This window comes from Plectropomus leopardus, chromosome 3 (genome assembly GCF_026936395.1).
Source record: "Plectropomus leopardus strain MGB_pleo_1.0 chromosome 3, ASM2693639v1, whole genome shotgun sequence".
Lineage (NCBI taxonomy): Eukaryota > Metazoa > Chordata > Actinopteri > Perciformes > Serranidae > Plectropomus > Plectropomus leopardus.
In genome coordinates this window covers 10,169,989-10,189,133 of record NC_142178.1, presented here as the reverse complement: position 1 = coordinate 10,189,133, position 19,145 = coordinate 10,169,989, and the positions used below count along the sequence as shown (strand labels likewise).

The 19,145-nt window shown below is 43.6% G+C and overlaps 1 protein-coding gene across 6 annotated transcripts in view; it reads left to right on the top strand.

The window, feature by feature from the left end:
* The window catches only part of tnrc6c2 (trinucleotide repeat containing adaptor 6C2), a 174,871-nt gene that overhangs the window by 131,843 nt on the left and 23,883 nt on the right, over positions 1-19,145 (top strand). For 4 of the 6 annotated variants that reach the window (XM_088075563.1, XM_088075564.1, XM_088075565.1 and 1 more), the window contains 2 exons: positions 6,412-6,819; positions 16,319-18,799. In XM_088075563.1, coding sequence (XP_087931689.1) covers positions 6,412-6,819; positions 16,319-18,799 — 2,889 coding nt within the window. The remainder of the gene's footprint in view (positions 1-6,411; positions 6,820-16,318; positions 18,800-19,145) is intronic. The other 2 variants (XM_088075567.1, XM_088075566.1) reach the window with 1 other exon arrangement.

The following is a 19,145-nucleotide window of genomic DNA, read 5'->3' as shown; positions in this document are numbered from 1 at the left end:
AATCTGCTACGACAGGCGATTTGCAGAAGGAAATGAGAGGTGTGAAATAGAGAGAGGTCATGAACTCAGTCCAAACTCCAATTGCTTTCAGTGTGTGCACTTCATGCACTCGTCAGACTCATCATCTATTTGTTCTTCTACCTCCATATTGTTTTGATCTGATTTCTTGGACAAAACCAAACAGACCATGTCTTACTATTTTTACTAAGGCATGCAGCTTTTCTTTAGCTTGTTTTCATGAGCTACAAGACATGCATTCATGCACATGTGCATCAAACTACTTGGATAAAAGCAGCATGTGTACAATTATTGTACACAAATGTAAGCCCACTTTAAAACATCCTGCATTTCCCCTCCCTTCCCTACCTCTGAGCTCTTATTGGATTAAGAAACGCACCATTGTGCAGGGCATACAGGCCTGTGTGTTGTGTCCAGCCCTCCCCCTTCTGTAAACATGGCTGCATAATAAAGTGGCTCTGCAGACAATAGACAGAAGAGATGTGGGAACCTGCGCTGCCTGGCACTCAGCTCAGGGAACCAATCACAATTGCTCTTTACAATAACAGATCCCCTACCTTCTTGCCCATTATGCCTTGTTCATGGATTTTCAGCTCTATATCTGATTCCTTTATGCATTTCCGTCTGCTGTGTATGCTTATTTCACCCCTTTCATCTATGCTCACTTGTTCTCTGTTCTTACGCAGTTTCTCTTTCTCTCGCTCTCTCTCATTGTGTGTAATTAACCATTTAGTGTGAAGAAGGGCTGTAATTAAAAGTTTGACGCAAGGTTGCAGAGAGCGCCTCAGCTGGAGGGTTTAATGGAATTTACAGTGCACTTGATACAAATGCTAATTTAATTGGCTCTCCTTTTCGGCTTCAATTAGAGGTACTGAGGCCACCACCACATTAAAGTCTACATTTGGTTTCTGCAACACACCATTGTAACTTAAATGGTTCTCTATTTACCTCTCTATATCTGTTTTTGCAACATATATTGGTTTCTCACCAAAATGATAGCCAGAAGTTGTCACTGTCTAATCTGGTTAGACATGTAGCTCATAGTCGAAAGATGTTTTCTGCCTCGTCATCAGTTTTGTGGTCAGATAATCACTGACAGTGTTGTGCATGCTCACACTTCACCAGAGCTAGTTGAAAGTTAGGTTCACGCAAATAAAAAATGAACTAATTAACAATCATAGTTCACAGTGTGAATTTTTAATTAAGTTCCCAGTCTCAAAAAATGACTTCACTCCTCCAGTTTTTTTGTTTTCTGCAAAGCTGTTAGTCATCCAGTTGAGTTCAGATGCAATAGGCCTGCAACGTCACTCATTTCCTGTGTGGATTTCATTGCCTTTCATCGGCAGTGAGCATAACCAGCATGCCCTTCACTCTCATTTAATCTTTTACAGACACACTCATCTAAGGAATTTCCCATTTTTTGGTAGTATAATTTTCTATAGCCCCCACCTCTCTAAAAGCACTTAACCCATCTATCATAGATTAAGAAAAGATCTCTCCTCCTCAAAATGAAAGACGGGTGTCAGATAAAGTATTTATGTGTATTCAGGGAAGAGGGGAGCTGTGTCCCTCTCACATACTGTTCATCTCAGCTCTAAAACATTCAGAAGGCCATTTATGCCGTCTCATCTGTGTGTGTATGTCCGCATACACACCCGTTCCCTCTCAGGAGAACATTAATTCTCATTGATGCACTTGTTAAATACAGATTATACCATAGATGGTTACACATTACCCAGTGGAATAGTGTTATAGCAGCACTTTTCTTGAAAAATGACTTTTTTTGTGTGAGCATAGAATGATTTAACAGGCTTGTGACAATGGTTTTAAATGTGTCATGATTGTTTTAGAGAAATATGACATTGCTAGTTCATGAGAAATCAGATGTGGTCATCTGCCACATGCAGGAGTTGCAGCATAGATACACCCTTGTTGCTACAACAACGCAAACACAGGCTGAATGAAGCAGGGTGTGTGTGAGGCACACGTATATGGACTTGTGTGGTTCATCTGCTTCTTGTACCAGACAAGCAGCAGAAATAAACAGTAAGCTGACTGAGTAACATCCTCATTTGTCTTTTTGACCAAATTGTTCAGGAAACTAAGACTAAATATTTGGAGCTCTGGCAGTTTCTTTAGCATGTTTTATGTGTATGAATTTCAAAGATTTGGCAGATTAGACAGATAGCAGATTAAGAAAGGAATCCCTTTGTTTGGCAGCAAGCTGTTGTGTGGCTGTGTTGTTAGTCAGAAAGGAGATGTGCAAAAGTGGAGGGGATCAAAAGAGGCAGAAAGCCAAAACACTCATGTTTGAAATAGGCCAGCTGCTAAATGTTTTTGTGGTTAATTTTCTGCTCTTATAGAAAACCACACCAAAAACAAACTGTAAATACAGTCAGCTTTCACTTTTGTTGCTTGCTTGTCAACTAGTCGGGACTTTATTACATTAACTGTTTTGAAATATGTTAAAATCATTCAGCTCTTCATTACACTCTTAAAATAATCACAAGTTCAATCAAGACATTTTTAAAGCAACATTAGACATAACCATCTTCCACATGAAACATTTTTAAGAAATTACTTCAAAACTGTGTATAATTGATCACAATTCCCTTTCTATCTATTTTATATGCCTGTAAAAACAGTAACAAATTTCTCCTTTAAGCAATATTAAAGTTTATTGCCAAAAACTAGATTTTCCAAGGTAACACTGGAGCACATTACAATAATGCTATAATATACCTTCGCCCAGCACTCATTTTTACCGAGTAGAGCATGAACGCATCATAATGTAACTCAGTACAACCTCTGTTTGCGGTTGGTTGTGGCCATCAGCTGCTAAAAGCCAATGTTAACTAGCTCTCTTCCGCCAATGTTAACAGGAATTTGTTGTTCACAATGTGGCTTTATCAGAGGAAAGTATAGTGTGCACCCCCTGACTCACTGATACTAAGTATATTGCGTCTTTTTGTCCCCAATACATCCCTGGGAAGATCTCTGTTCATCCCAAACACATTTTGCAGGTTTGAGCAGTGAACAACACCAAATGGTGCAAACTGCATCTCTGTTGGTTCCTGGGGCCACAGGAAAGTATGACCTGGATCCAAAACTAGAACTTAGTTTAAACTTTCTGAGTTCTTCACCAGGTTACTGGATTTCTTAAAAAAGTTCTACCTTCTAGTATCACCTTATGGCAGGGGAAAAGAAAAAGAGAGGAGGGGGAACTTGGAGTGGAGGGGGGTGGCACAAAATGTGCAGTAGGTAGAAAAATTGGTTGGAGCTGGAAGAGATGAAAGAAATGGAAAAGAAAGCACAGAGAGAGTGGTTGGTTGTAAGGGAGAGATTTAGTGTGGGGGAGATGGAGCACTGGAAACAGGGAAATGGCAGGGTAAGGAGACAGAAACAAGACAGCGGAGAAAAGAGACAGAAACACAAGAGATGAGGGATCAAGATGGATAAAGGCCCAGAGGGCGAATAACATAGTGAGCAGAGAACACCAGGCTGAGAGAGACAGGTAGACGCAGGGAAGAAGAGACGGAGAGAGTGAGAGCGGTGGTGTTATGGAGCAACCCGTCGATGGAAAGATGGAGGAGGGAGGGGGGACAATTGGAGTGGAGAGGACAGAGAGGAAAGGGGGCAGGGCAGCGTGTATTCTCCGTCCTGCTGCCTGATTGGTCGAGGCAGCGTCAGGCGGGCCGGGATGAATTTAATCAGAGATGTGCGTCACCAGCTGCAGTTCCAAGCCAACAGCCAGATACTGCTGGAGGGGGGGCAGGCTCTCTCTCTCTGTCTCCTTCCCCCTCTCTGCATGTGTGTTTGACTAAAATCTCATCGGTTGAAGCCCTGCGAACAACTGTGAAAGTGTCTTTTTTAGCATATGAGTGCATTGCATCTTTATGTTTTCCAGAAACATGTAGAAGCACATGTGTTTGTGTAAAGGGCATCCATAGAAAAAAGACGGAAAACAAAGTTTTGCTTTCAAATACTTCTCTGTATGTGCACCGTAGTTCATGTAGAGGTGTTTTGGATTTGTCTGTGTTGCTGCAAATTCCAGTTCCCTGCATATCTGTGCTGTTTGTGTGTGTCAGCAGGTAGGCAGCCATCTGGATTAGTGTCATGCTCACTGAGACGGCCTCTGTTTTTAGCTTTTAGACAAGCTCTTGGCAGGCACAGTGAATACCTCTGCTCTCTGAATTTACTTCCAGAGTGGCGCTTTGGCCTGTGTGTGTGCGTGTCACTGTGCGGTTAATTGCCAGCAGGAATAGTTCTCACACTGGCCTGAGAGAAGCTTTAATTCACAAATTATTTCTATGCCATCAGTTTTCCCCACTATTTCATCCCCTTCCCTCCAAACACTCTCACACAACCTGTCTTTTTCGTCTCTCTCTCTCTCCTCCCTTGAGTGAAAGCAGTCTCAGCTGTTGTGCAGAGCAGCTATATTTGTCTAGGGACTATAGAAAACAACATCATCAACACTATTTATCATGCATTTACCCACGGACCGAGAAACTGTAACTCACAGCAGCTCGTAGGTCACTAGCAATTGGCATCCATTATGAAAGCAGCTGTTTTTGAGCAGCAGGCAACTCTCAGGTAGATTAGTGCCATATCAGATCAGATTCAGCTTCTCATAGGTGCAAGCAGCCACAGCCTCACACCAACATCCTCTGCAGCTTCCGCTGTAAGAATTATTCAGTGTATAGGTCGGACAGGCTTTTTTAGCTCTGCAGCACCGCAGAGAGAAAACTTAAGTCAAGCCAATCTGTTTGGTTGCTAGCTGTCCAGGCTCGGCTAATAATAACACCTTTCAGGCTAACGCTCAATTAGATGGCTGGCTGGTCACTGCAACCAGCAGGGAAAGGGTCAGGCTGAGGCCAAAGCAGCAGGGAAAGGTGTGTGTGTGTGTGTGTGTGTGTGTGTGTGTGTGTGTGTGTGTGTGTGTGTGTGTGTGTGTGTGTGTTTGTGTGTGTGTGTGTGTGTGTGTGTGTGTGTGTGTGTGTGTGTGTGTGTGTGTGTTTGTGTGTGTGTGTAGGGGGTAAGAGAAGAGAGTGTAATGAAGAGGAAAGGATATGTCTGTCTGTGTGTGTGTGTGTGTGTGTGTGTTCAGTCAGCAGAAAAAATATGACCTTTTCAGCGAGTGCGTCTGGGCCGGTAACATATGTTCAACAAAAGGCTGCATGAGGCAGTTAACTTAAAGGGACAGGCCGCACCAACATACAGCGCAACAGATTGAATTATTAACACTTGCTGAGAACTGTACATACATGTACACAAAATGAGAGATGGCACAGACGTGTTTAAAGCAACACATGCCTGCAGCTCATTTCTTAAAAATATTTCTCAAAAGAATCAGTACATCACATGCTGCTTGAATATAACTTGATAAGATGACTGTTTTTATGTGCTTTTGCTACACATGCGGTTTATATATATATGGAAGCCCATTAATGCCAGTATGATAAAAAAAAGAGACCATGTGAAGTTATTATACTGAGAAACTTTCTCAAAATAATGACTTAGTTTCTCAGAAAAAATATGTTAATATCTTGAAATTTTGAGGAACTTTCTCAAAATAATGACAACTTATCTCAAAATAATGACTAAAAATCTCAAAATAATGAGAAACAATACTAAGTCATTGTTTTGAGAACGTTTCTTAATGTTTTTAGCTGCTTAGTCATTTGAGTTTTTTTTCAGATGCTAACTCATTATTTTTGAGACACCAGCTCATATTTTGAGATATTAAGTCATTTTTTTGAAATACTTAGTCATTTTGAGACGCACAGTCATTATTTCAAGAAAGTTTCTTATTTCGAGATACTGAGTCATTATTTCCGGAAACTAATTAATTATTTTGAGATACTTATCTATTATTTTGAGATGGCAAGTCATTATTCTGAGATACCAATTTTTAGATACTAAGTCTTTATTTTTAGAATCAAATTAATCATTTTGAGATATTATAACATTATTTTGAAGGAACTCAATCATTATCTTAAGAAACAAATTAATTATTTTGAGATACTAATTCATTATTTTGAAATTGTAATAACTTACTTTGAAATACTTTGTCATTATCTTGGGATACTTGACTTCCATACATGTTTTATTGTCCCTGTTTTATTGTAGCACTGAGAGAATGATAAAACTGGGCAACACTGAGGAAAAACCTAACTGTTAAGAGGCTGATAGACATTTCAATGACAGGGTTTACTCTACCTGCAAATTTTTCACTCTTTTTTTTTCTTGTCAATTGTCAGCACCTCCCATCTAGCTATAATTTATGTGATATAAAGCGCTAATAGTGAGTGAACCCAGACATTAATACCTTGCTACCTGCATGTGTCTTTCTGTGTGTGTATGCTCGTGTGCCTGTGGTTTGTATCCATCCAGTGCCAGAGCCTGCTCCCACTAAGCCCAGTCCCGGCCCACCCCACCACCTCCACCCCGCCAGCCCTACGCTGCCCCTCTCCTCCTCCTCCTCCTCTTCTGGCAATGGCAAGCGCGCCTCCTCCAGTAGCCAACTCCCGACTCAGACTCCCCCTCAGCAGCAGTGCCAGTTGTCCTCTGCCAGTGCTCGCTACCCGCCCAGAGAGGTGCCCCCGCGCTTCCGCCAGCAGGAGCACAAGCAGCTACTGAAGAGAGGCCAGCCACTGCCTGCAGGAGCCCTCAGCGCTCTCACCCTCTCCTCCTCCTCTTCCTCCTCCTCTTCGCCCTCATCATCTTACTCTTCTTCTTCTACGACTACCAGCAGCACTTCCCCAAACTCTGCCACGTCCACTGCGAGCAAACGCCACCCAGGTTTGTGTCAATACAGTAAAAAACAAAAATGCCCTGGAATAGATTTCTTTTTATGTTAACGCTTTTGTGGTGGCGGTGTGCAAATTGTTTCACTCTTTAACCTTTCTTCAGTCTGATATTGTTTTTTTTAATTTTTGTGCGTGTCGGCTGTATTTTGGCTGCATGTTTAGTGACATTTCACTCGTAGAGCTTTAATATTGTGCTTCAACCGTTATTTCTCTCATTTAGATTTTCCCATATTTTGTGAGATAAATGTGTCATGTAGTGAATATAAACTGTATTTTAGTATCCTACATTACGCTTTATTTCAGAGTTAACATTCACTTTGCCTTGGCACAGATACAGCAGTATGTAAAGCAGCATTGACAGATTTACTGCATTGTGAGCATAATAAATTATGATGATTATAATTGTAGTTTAACGGCACACCCTCACTTCCTGTCAGTGTAGAATAATGACGAGTTATGACTCCTATATTATGAGGGTAGGCTGACTAATTTAAAGCCAGATTAGAATTTAATATGAAGCTGTTTTTCAGTTGAAAGGATTCTGATAGCTGTATGTTTGTTTCAAAGTAGGTGTGTGCTGTAAGAGTGTGCAAGTCTTGATCCCAGTGTTTATGACACTCTCAACAATAACACCAACTTTTTTTCAAAGCCTCTGAAAATCTTGTTGAGATGTCTAGTTAGTCTAAGTCAGAAGAACGTTGTTTGGTCGTTAAAGCCTCTGCATGCTCTTTTGCTCGACTCACAGGACCACACACACACGCACACACACACACACGCACGCACACACTCACAGTCTTAGACCTCTGTAGCCAGCGGTAATCTTTTAATGAACTCACCGGTGGCCCCTAAGATCACTAATACTGAACCTGCCTTAAGGTGCTCATTGTGCTGCAGCTTGTGTGTATTTGTATGCAAGTAATGTGGTGATAGAGGATGTTCATGATTTATTTATATCATTGTTACGGCAGATTTTCTCTCTGTTTATGGACGCCACAGTGTTTCTTTTGCATGCACACTTAAGATTTTTTTTTAATGTCATCATTATTTTTGTGCGTGCGTTCATCTAAAGGTTTTTTTTCCCCTGTAAAGCTATCACAACCATCTGCTTAGTAATGTACACCTCACATCCTCTTGCACAAAACTCATACATAGATGCAAGGATATCTGCGTAGCATGCCATGCAGTGTTTTCATGTTCAGGTTAGCAGGAGCTCGCTTGAGTTTCTTCTTGCATCTTTGTTGAGTTTCTCTTCTCTCAGTCTCTTTCTTCCTTTTCATCAATGCTCCTTTGCTGCTCTGTGCTGCCTTTCATTACTGACTCAACATTTGCTGGGACAACACCAGGCACTCAGTAAACAAATCTGCAGCAGCTGTGTGGTGCAAGGCTAGCTAGTGAGCAAACTACAGCCTTCTGCATCACAGAGGCAACTGGTAGTTGAATGCTCTGCTTAGTCGCCGTTGTTCTGGGACTTGGGCTTATGCCACTAATCACAGCATCAAACAGAAGTGTGTCAGTATGTGCCTGTTTGTTTGCAAGTTGTGCCTTATTTACTAGTCCATTAAAAGATTAAGTTTGGTCATTTCCAACCTGCACCCATTTTTTCCATGTTTCTGTGTCAGGTAATATTTCTAAGTGTGTGACAAATTATGGAGAGCTTCCCTACAGAGATAGACCTTTTTGCTAAAGAGTAAGGTCCTTCTTGTGTAACCAGAAACAGCCTGAAATCGCTGTAGCCAAACCCACCAGACTCCGTTTATATAAACAGTAATCTTAGCATGTGTAGAGCCAGCATATTTCTCATCTAAATGGTTGAATCAAGGTTTTATTTTAACCAAACTGGAGTTGATGACGTTGAGTTAAGTGTGCTTTATGATGATAACATTACTGTTTATTGAAACGGAGTCTGGTGGGATTGGCGATAGCAATTTCGGGACTTTTTCTGGTTCAACAAAAACTATCTTACTCTTTAACAAAAAGGTGCAAACATGTCTGAAATGGTTCCATTACAGCCTGCAGCAGTGTGCAGCCCCCTCGCTCAATACTGGACTGATTTCATAAACTGTTGTTCCCACTAGCCCCTTCAACATGAAAACATGGGAAAATAGGGTCCGGGTCAAAAAATACAGATCATATCCTTTAATGAAAACTATTTTACATTAGTATGATTTCTTACAGCATTTTACTATCACTATTTAAACACTTATACTTGCTTTGTTTGTATTTTTTTCTATTTGTATCAGTTCAGAAGCTGAGACTCTCTTTTATGATATTTATTCTCTGAGCTCAGCTGTTCAGAGCAGGGTTTCCTCAGCTGTGGGCCCAGATGTAATTTTGGCTGCAGGCTTAACTCACTCAAGAGAAGCAACACCTCTAAGCCTTTAGATTTAGAAGAATATATTTCTCCTTTTGGCTTCAGACAAGCTAAGCTCAGCGTGGTTGAGTGTATTAACCTATAATGTCCTTATTATTGTCCTAGTCCAGCGGTTGTTGTCCTGTTTGGCCTTTACCTCGCCCTGGTTTTCCCAGGGGTCTCTCAGTACAACACAGCCTGTGGCATAGTAGCCATCGGCTTGGTTTCCACCCCGTTCTCCTCTCGTTCTTGTCCCGAGGGCTTCTCCTTCACAGCCTGTTCTATCCTGTCTGCTCAGCTAATAGCCTCAAGCTATTGACCCTGTTGTTGCAGTGATTGTGGGATACATAATTTAGAGAGTGGACATTGCAGTTAAACTTACTACCCTCCACTTGGAGATTTAAGCCCAAGCTTCTGCTTTATTTACCCAAACACTCCTACTTTTGTAGTGGAAAAGCTTGAGAATCAATGTAAGATTTACACAAATAGAACTCTCTTGAAAGTGCCGATCCCGGCTGCAGTGGTTGTGTTCGTAGCAATACGAAGGATCTGAAATGGAAATAGAGTTCCAACAGAACATCTTATTTATGCATGATTTCCATTTTTGCTACACAACACATTTGCAATTCTGTGTTTTAAACTTGCCCAACCATGTAAACAAAGTACATGGATTAATTAAGTTAATCATCAAGTCACACATTGTGTACATCATTACAGTAGGTAAGAGAGTCAGTTACAGCTTATTCTGAATCTAAATTTGTTGAACTTTAATAATAATTGCAGTATCCGGTCACGTTCATGTATAATTTTATGTGCCCGCCAGCAAGTACAGACACAAAGTTTTCTTCCTCGGTGTAACTGTAAGGAAGGCATGAACTCAGTTTTGAGGACACGTTCTTCTGACCTCGCTAGTGAGGTTACTGTGGCCCAAAGGGATGTGATGATGTTGCCCCACACACTTTTTTCACTTGTGTGCACATGCAAACACAAACACATGTGCATAGATGTAGTGGCTGTGCAGCAGTAAGAACAAACTAGTCTGACCTAGTTGTGTCCTCTTAGATCTGTGTCTGCCTTGCAGGCCAGCTGGCTAGAGTTTAAAGGGGTACACACATGCGCGTACACATGTGCGCACACACAGACACAGACACACACACATAAAGGGATGTTGGTTTATAAGCCAGCAGTATGCAGTATTATTGAGAAGATAACCTAGAGTGGTTAATGCATTGTTTTTGACCCATTTTTGTTTACTTTCCTCACATTTGCTTCAGAAAAATCCACCTGATTTCATTTCGAAACCTTATTAGATTTAAGTATGTGTGATTTATAACATTCCAGCAGGCTATCAACACACACTAGCCCCATCCACAAAGTCTGAAAGGCTACACCCTCAAACGTCAAGGGCATTCACACCACTCCCACATAACCTCTGCTCTCCAAACCCCATTTAATTGTCCCAGACCCCAGACAGAGAACCCCCCTGTTCCTCCCTCCCTCTGTCGCACCATCCCCGTCTCTCCAGCTGACTGGGGACCATTAAGTAGTCCTGAGCAGCCAGCCGCCTTCCAGACAGGCTCCCCAGTAGCAGGTGCTGGAGTGGGGGGTCTCCTAAGACTGTGGGAACTGCTGCCCAACAGCTGTTTGCTGGTCACCCAGTCAGAGCATGTAGCCAGAAGGCACTCTGCTGGGTGCTGTTAAGATCCCTTCATTTAGGCTGTTTTGATTTGCAGATAAAGCATTTGGGTTTGTGAGCAAATCTTATTTAAGTTAAATGCTTAGTATGGAGGTGGAACATAGCGAAGAAGTGGTCTGTGGATTAAAGCTGGAACAAAAATGTAAAAAAGTATTGGGTCAGGCACCGTTAAGGCACTGGTAGCATTTTAAAAGTATCGTTTAGCATCATATACTGATGCTAAAAACACAACTGATCCTGCTCCTTTAACAATGTTCTACTTTTCAAGTACCTTTTCATGGAAGTACAGAAGTGCTTCTTCAAACATGGTACCAATAGCATATATAGAAATAACTACCACTAAGATCGTATACGTTTTAAAATCATAATCACAAGACTACTTGGCCCTAATGAAGGCGGGGAGGTAAGGATCGCCCCATGTGTTGAAGCTGACACACACACACACACACACACACACACACATACACACAAAACCCCCTAGTGGCTTCATTAATCCAGCCTCTGTCAGGGAAACCAGAGAAGTCACCATGGTCTCGCTCTCCCATTTTTTTCTTTTCTCTCAGCAGAGGTAAACAGACATGAATAATGAGCTTTTTAAATCCTCCTGTGACCATTCCCTCAGTCTTTCTTTCCCACCCCTCTTCCGGAAAAACAAGTACACGCCGTCTTTGATCCGAGTGGGCGTAAAGCACCCCTCAAAGAGAGATGGAGAGGGTCTATTTGGGGACAAAAGACTACTAAACGTCCCCTCCTGCTCTAGTTCTGGTGTTATGTCACCCCACGGTTTGCTCAGAGAAAACCGAGCGTAGTCTCTGTCTCACAGTCAAACCAAGGATTCCATTTATTGTCACGCCATCTCTCTTCATCTGTTCTCCCTCACCGTCTCCCTTTCTTTTCCCCTGCCACTGCAAGTGCCCACCCCTCCCCCCAGACTTTCCTCCATCTCTCCCTACCACCCTCTCCCTCTCTCTCTGTCACCCTGCCTTTCATTCAAAGGGGAGGAGAGGCATTTAATTCTTGGCTACCTGCCCATTTCTATGATGGCAGCTAGTCTCATTATCAGAAGCTCATCTCTCGCTTATTTCTGCCTCAACTCTGGCAAGCTGGCATCACAGCTTCAATGTGTTGTCGCTGTTGTTTAATGTCACTTTTTGAGCACACACACTGCTGCTGTGCTCATCATTAGGCATTTTTTGTTATTATTTAGCTGCAGTCCAGGTACTACACAGAGAGCAGGCATTTATCTGCACACATGGACTTGCGCATACATGCACGCAAAAAGGTGCTTCCTGTTAGAAGCATGGGGAGCCACGGAGGGCCTCTTGCTTTTTATTTTTGACCCTTTTCATCCACAAAGCCTAATAAGAGACTACTCTCCTAATTGTAAGCAGAATGAAAGCAGCACCACATTACTGACACGTGAGTGCAAATGGTGGATGGAAATAATTGTCCCCTTTTCTTTGTTTTTCATGTTCAGCTTGCTTTCAGTCCCCGCCCCTGCCAAACAGCTTTGCCAAGAATCAGCAAGACCTTTCTATTGGAATGTCTGGGGAGGGAGTCGAAAGGGGAACAATCGGGGCATGTAGAGGTGAAAGGGGAACGAGACTGTTAAGCATTAGTCCACACGTTCATGCATGTGTCTAGAGAATTTGAAACAATAGCATTAGCATCTATACAGTATAATGCGATTCAGTACAAAAGCCCTGCAATAATTGCAATAAAACCCTATTGTGGAGCTTATAATGTTCCGTTTCTGTCAGCCACGTTTGCTACAAATGCCTGCACATACTGCACATCTATCGATCCAAGATACAACTCAGCCACCCAGCAGCTTTGTGTTGTGATCGTGAGAGGATTTTGTGTTTGAGAGGGTAACAAACTTACTCGGAGGATGTCTGGTGTTTTCTAGCCTTGCACGGATCTATGTAAGCACTCTGAGAGTGGCGCTGGTGCACCTCTCCTCAGGTATTTTTCCACTCTCTCTCTCTCTCTCTCTCTCTCTCTGTCTCTCTCTCCCCCCCCCGACTGACCCCTTTTTTCCACCACAGGCAACACACAATTTCTTTTCTTTTTGTTTTATGTGGATATTTTTGTTTGAAATTTCGTTTGTTGACATTGTCTGTGACAGAAGTGCTAAAAAAAACATGGCTGCTTTCCAGGCTTTGATAAACTTACATGTAACCTATTTTTACACTCTTCAGGAAACAAAATGTGCGAATTAGACTGAAACAAAGGGAGAGAATAAGGGACAGTGGATGGGTGAGAGGTCGACTGAACCAAACTTTCCCAAGGCGGCAGCTTCTGAGCTACTTGGCTGTGTTTCAGGTCTGATAAAATGGCGCTTGTCTTTGGTCGCACAGCTAGCATTGGCAGAGCCAGGACAAAACAGAAAGAGTACCATCAGTGTCCTTTAATGATGCTGTCATATTTGTTTCTCTGTGTTTAGAAAACAAAACAGCTACAAGCCACTGAGAGCTTGCAGTAGTAACTGAAAGGACCAGCTGCTTGGGTTTTGTTCTTTTCTTCACAAAATGACTGGGTGGCAAGCAGACATGTGCCAAATCAATAGAACTAAAAAAGTGCCAAACCAGCCTTTTGTGTAACAGACACCTTACACACAATTGTGGTGGAACTCAAGCCTCAAAAACATCATCATTTAGATGCATTTAAAATGTTGAAGATGAATGTACTTTTCTTATTTATTTTCCTACAAACAAACATATCACATTTGTCAATATGTCCAATAGGTTTCTGTCAGATATACTGGAGTTAAATTCCAAATCCCCTCCCCAAAAAACAACCCTTAATGCTTTATTATCTTGCTGGCAGTTTTTCCATGTCAGTTTCTTAAGAATGAAAGATTAATTGGACAGGTTTTTGTGCTGGCATTACTTTTGTGGTCTGTATTAACTTGGATACTTGTCAAGTCAATACCAACTTATTGTCAGATGGCAAAGAAAACTAAATGTTACGACTATAACTTTTGCTCCGTGAATTAGTGTTGTACTGAGTGAATTGACTGACAAGGAGCTCATGGAAAGTCCAATTAAAGGCTTTCTAATTGAAGGCTCACATCTGGCTTGTTTTGTCTTTCAACAACTTCTAACTTTCCTCTGAAACAATTGGCACTGTCACTGCAGTTGTGAGGGATCACTTTTGATGTGTTGATTCAGTAGTTTTTTTGATAGCAAACTAACTGCAGAATAGTGTGTGTATGTGTGTGTCATCAGTCTGACGACCCTGCACGATAACGCTGCCTGGGGAGTGGAGATAACGGCGAAAATTGTATTCACAGCCACTCTGGCGTGGTGCGCGGTATCTTAAAGCCACATATCTGCCAGCATTTGTGTGTCCACACACACTGCAAACAAATGGACTTTTCCCTCTTCTTGCTGGGCTGTTTTGACCACAGGGTCTTTATCTCATGATGGATAACTTATAGCTATTATGGAAATCACTGCAACAATCTGATGGAAACTAATGGCAGAGTAATGGAAGGTAAAACAGCTTAATTACCAAACGAGGCAAATATTTTACAAACACAGCCCGGGTCTTATAATTAAGGGTTAGTGAGCCACGTTCACTGCAGCTGCTCAGGAGGGTAGCCAGAAATGTATCATTGTCGAGTAGGCTTCTAATGCTTGTTTGGATTTATATTTTGTTCTTGTTTAATGTGTTGCAAACATCTTAAAAATGTATTAGGAATTTACAGGTTTGTATAAGAATACTAGCTTCACATGTAATACCTAATAGTCCACTTTTACTGAATGCTGGAAAATACCCCAACTCAGATAAATATCTAGCTTTCATGTACACATTTTGGCTCTTTTATAATACACATTCATATCCTTTATCCTCAGAGAATTACTGGACTAATTTCTCCCTTGATATCCTTGGTTGGTCTGCGTGCTTTTGAGATTCCTTGCAGTTCTATTGGTTTTTAGCCCATTATACAAGGCTGGCCTGGTGGTTAGGATGTTTGCATGCTGGATCGATAGCCTCCCTGCTCTCACCCACTAGCATTAATAAGATTATTGATTAGCTGCCTCCCACTGATTGATTACCCCTTTACAGCATTGAATCAGTCTATTATTAGTCCCACCCCTCTGATGGGATGCTTTTGTGCCTAATGAAATTGCTTGTGTGCGATACTGTGTTGGTTAGAGAATTGCTGGAAATGCTGCTTGTGGTAGTGTGGTACTGAATTTGTAAATCATGCTTAAAGCCTGTAGGTAGTAAGACGTGATTTACATGCAGTCCTTAGTTCCAAAATAGTGATACACACATGCAGTATCATGTATATTTAGGTAGTGAGAAGCCAGGAGAGCCACGCACGTATTCACACAAGCTCAGAGGAAGTGTTTTGTGGTTTCTTAGTGCAGTGCGGTTGGAGGAGGAGTAGGCCCGGCGGAGCGTAGGGAGTGATGGATGAGAAGCCGTCCTGGTTTCATTCCAATAAATGAACGGCGTTCCACTTGGGCTTCCCTTCACAGCCCCAGCCAGTGAAGCCACGATGGAGACGGATGGGCCTCTCACTGCTGGGTGTTAGAGGAGAGCAGAGGGGAGAGAGGGAGGAATTAAAGACTGAGGGAAGAGATGGAGGCACAAAGTGGGAGAGGAGACATGCACACAGAGAGAGAAAAGGGGGAGGAAGAGGCGGGTAATAATAGATAAGGGCAGTTAGATAGTAAGAAGGAAGTAGAGGGCAAAACAAGACAGCTAGAAAGAGGTGATGAGGAGGAAGTGAAAAGTGACGAGAGAGAGGAGAAAAGAATCATGGATAAAAAAGGAAAGCAAGGACTCCATCTCTCTCTTTGTGTTTGGCCGAGTGCACGAGGCCAAGGATATATGGATATGCCGTAGCTGATGCGACATGTAGCACGCTTGGCTGTGCATTTTGATTATGTGTTGGATTGTGGAACGTGCAAGTGTGACCATCTCCTGCCAAGAAATCTGATAGCTAGCATTAACCAGCCAAGATGATAAAATTGGTCCAGGGGCCTTACTGGGGCTTTATTTCATGATGCTCCTGAGTCAAACATAATGTATTTCATCAGCTTTTCAGACTAATAAATGCACAATAGAAATCCACCAAATGATAAGAAAAATAATATTCTCACACCTATTTTCCTTATAAAACAGATAAATATAGCTGTACACCTTTCGAATTCAACTTTCTCTCGATCAAGGAAAACTGGCAAGCTTAATTGCTTTGTTAACTCATACCCTCAGGATTTCTAAATACCCTGTCTATACCGCAGTACCGTGACAATGGCCAAGCCTAATCACTTTCTATTACTTGTTTTTCTTTGTCCTCTGCCACTTCAGTCCTCTATAGTTTCTGACAATAGTGACTGACTGATCATCTCCACCTACTGTCTGTGTTGATTCCTCTGTTCTACTTTGCCCTAACCTCTATTTCCTCTCTCCCTCTTTTCTTTTCAGACATATCCCTCCAGAGTGGCTCTGTTGCCCAGTATGAGACCTCTCATTGGGGAGCCTCTTTGCCAGTTGACAACTCCTCCAGTGCCAACAGCTGGGACAAAGTGATTATTGACGGAAGTGACACAGAAGCTTGGCCCTCCATTAGCCGCAGCAGTGACCCCAGCCACCCTGCAGCAACAGAATGCCCCTTGGGCTCAGTTAGCTCTAACGCAGACACCAGTGCTGTCACTACCACCAGTAGTAGTAGTTTTCTGAGTATGGCCACAGGTGCCGCAGGCCAGCAGGCCCACTACCCCTCTCTTAAAGCTAACAATAACATGATGACGGGACCTGGGTCAGCCAGCACATGTGGTAATCGAGGCTGGGGCTCTGATGGGAAACAAGATGGTATGAACGGCAGCCGAGTAGGAGCACCTAATAGCTGGGGCTCTGCCAATTTTAACTTGAACCTCAATCCCAATGCCAACCCATCAGCCTGGCCTGTCCTGGGCCATGATGGTGGTGGAGGTTGCAGTATTGGCCCCAACGGTGTGTCAAACTCACCATCCCTCCCACCAGGTATCAACGGCAATGGAAACATGGGTAATGGTAGCCTGGGAGGTGCAGATAATGGCGGGGGAGGTTGGGTTGGCATGATAAGTGCTAACGAAAATGATCAGCAGCGCTCTTCAACCAACGCAAGCTTGTCCTTCAAAATGGAACATTCTAACCTTAACACTGACGGACCAAACCACACTAAGCAGCAGCAGCAGCAAGCTCAGGAGCCGATGAGCCCCATCCATGGGTTAACTGGCTGGGGAGGCCAGTCACCCACTGAATCATCCCAGCTCAATGGGGACACAACAGGCAGCTCTGTATGGGGTAGTGGAGAAACCAAGGCAGCTGACTCTCCCAAGGACTCAGGCTGGGAGTCAACTCCCTCTGGAAGCCTTTCTGCCTGGGGCCGCCAAGGCAGTGGCGGTGGGAGTAGTGGAAGCGGTGGCTGGGGAGACTGGGGTAAATCCTCTGGTGGCGGAGATGCAGCTAAAGGTTGGGACTCTGTAGATGCTGGTAGTTCTGGTTCAGGCCAAGACCAGCAACTTGGTTCATGGGGCCAGCAGCCTAGAAAAGCCCCAGCAAGCGAGGGTAGCGGGGACAGCAGCGAAAGTCAATCTGGCCAGAGAAACAGGTCGTCCAGCACGGATTTTACCCCTTTGTTACCCCGGCAGGACCTGGACCCAAGGGTGCTGAGTAACACGGGTTGGGGACAGACCCCCATCCGACAGCACACTGTATGGGAGATGGAAGAAGCCAACTCTGATGATGGGAAGAGCAAAAGCAGCTCAGACACCATAGGAGGCTCCAGCTCTAATGGTGGACCCTCATCCATCAATGGAGGTACCATCAACCCAAAAATGAGCCCCAGTCAGAGGCCTGGGTCTGGAGAAAAAAGTGACAGTGAAGGATCATCATCCTCTGGCTGGGGAGCCCCTCCACCTCAGCCTATCCAGACTGGATCAGGATGGGGGGACCCCCCACAGTCACACAGCAAAGCGCCGAATGGCACTACCAGTGGCTGGGGTGACCCTTTACCTACCAACGGGCCTAGAAATGGAGGCACACCATCCTGGGGTTCTGAGGAAAAGTCATCCAGTTGGGACGATGGCATGACAAAAAGTCAGCCCACTAGCTGGGGAGAGGGCCCCAAAAGCTCCCATGGATGGGGCAACAGTAATGGGAGCTCCAATGGCTCCAGCACAGGGGAGTGGGGAGAGACAGAGGTCAAGAACAATGGATCCTCCAGCAGCATGTGGGAAGGAGAAGGAGGGAATGGAGAAAGTGGTGGATGGAAGGAAAGCCCCAGGGGAGGAAATAGAGGAGGAGGAGGCTGGGGTAAGCCCTCTCCTACCGTGAGTAATAGCAGCTGGGGGGACACTTCACGTGCCAACGGCCAATTGCAGGGAGGTTGGGGGTCTTCCAAGCCCCAGGAAAGCAGCAGCAGCAGCACTGGCAGTGGAGGAGGTGGCAGCATGGGTTCATGGGGTGGTCCCGGCACTGTTAAGCAGAACACATCTAGCTGGGGCAATGGCAGCAAACAGGACCAGGGCATGGAGCCCACTGGCTGGGAAGAGCCCTCTCCTCCCTCAATCCGCAGGAAGATGGAGATCGACGACGGAACGTCCACCTGGGGCGATCCCGGCACCTACAACAAGACTGTCAACATGTGGGATCGCAACAATCCCAATAATAACCCAGGCAATGCCGGCCCACCTCCCAGTAAGAATGGTGGAGTGATTATCCCCAACAATAACAACAATCACTCGGTCGGCCCTGGCAACAGCAATCACCATCACACACACCACATGCACCACCATCCCCATACCCATCACGGCCAGCCCCCAACTCACCTGCAGCACCATGGAAACAACAATGGGTCACCCAACAATGGCGCCCCACATCCCGGTGCAGGCCCCCAGGGTAGACCCCCGCTCGCCAACCCAGGTAACGCGCTATGGCTAATTTATCTAACTTGAAAATAAAGACAAATTTATTATTCCAAACATTTTGAAAAGTTAATCTTTGAGTTGCATTCCTTATATGAAAAGTGCTCTATAAAAAGAGCAGAAATAAAGTTTATTATTATTATCATGTCTCTTAAACCAATACTTAAGACACAGGACTGTTTAAAAGTGCAGAATGTATGTGTCAAGTGGGTTTTCTAAAAAAAAAAGGAAAAACAAACAGAAAAGGTGATGTTTAAGGGAACTATCTATGGTCTAAGGAGTCGGTCTTGATAATTAGTAGAAGAAGTCTTGCGATTGAAAAAGCTTAAAGAAAGAGTTGTTTT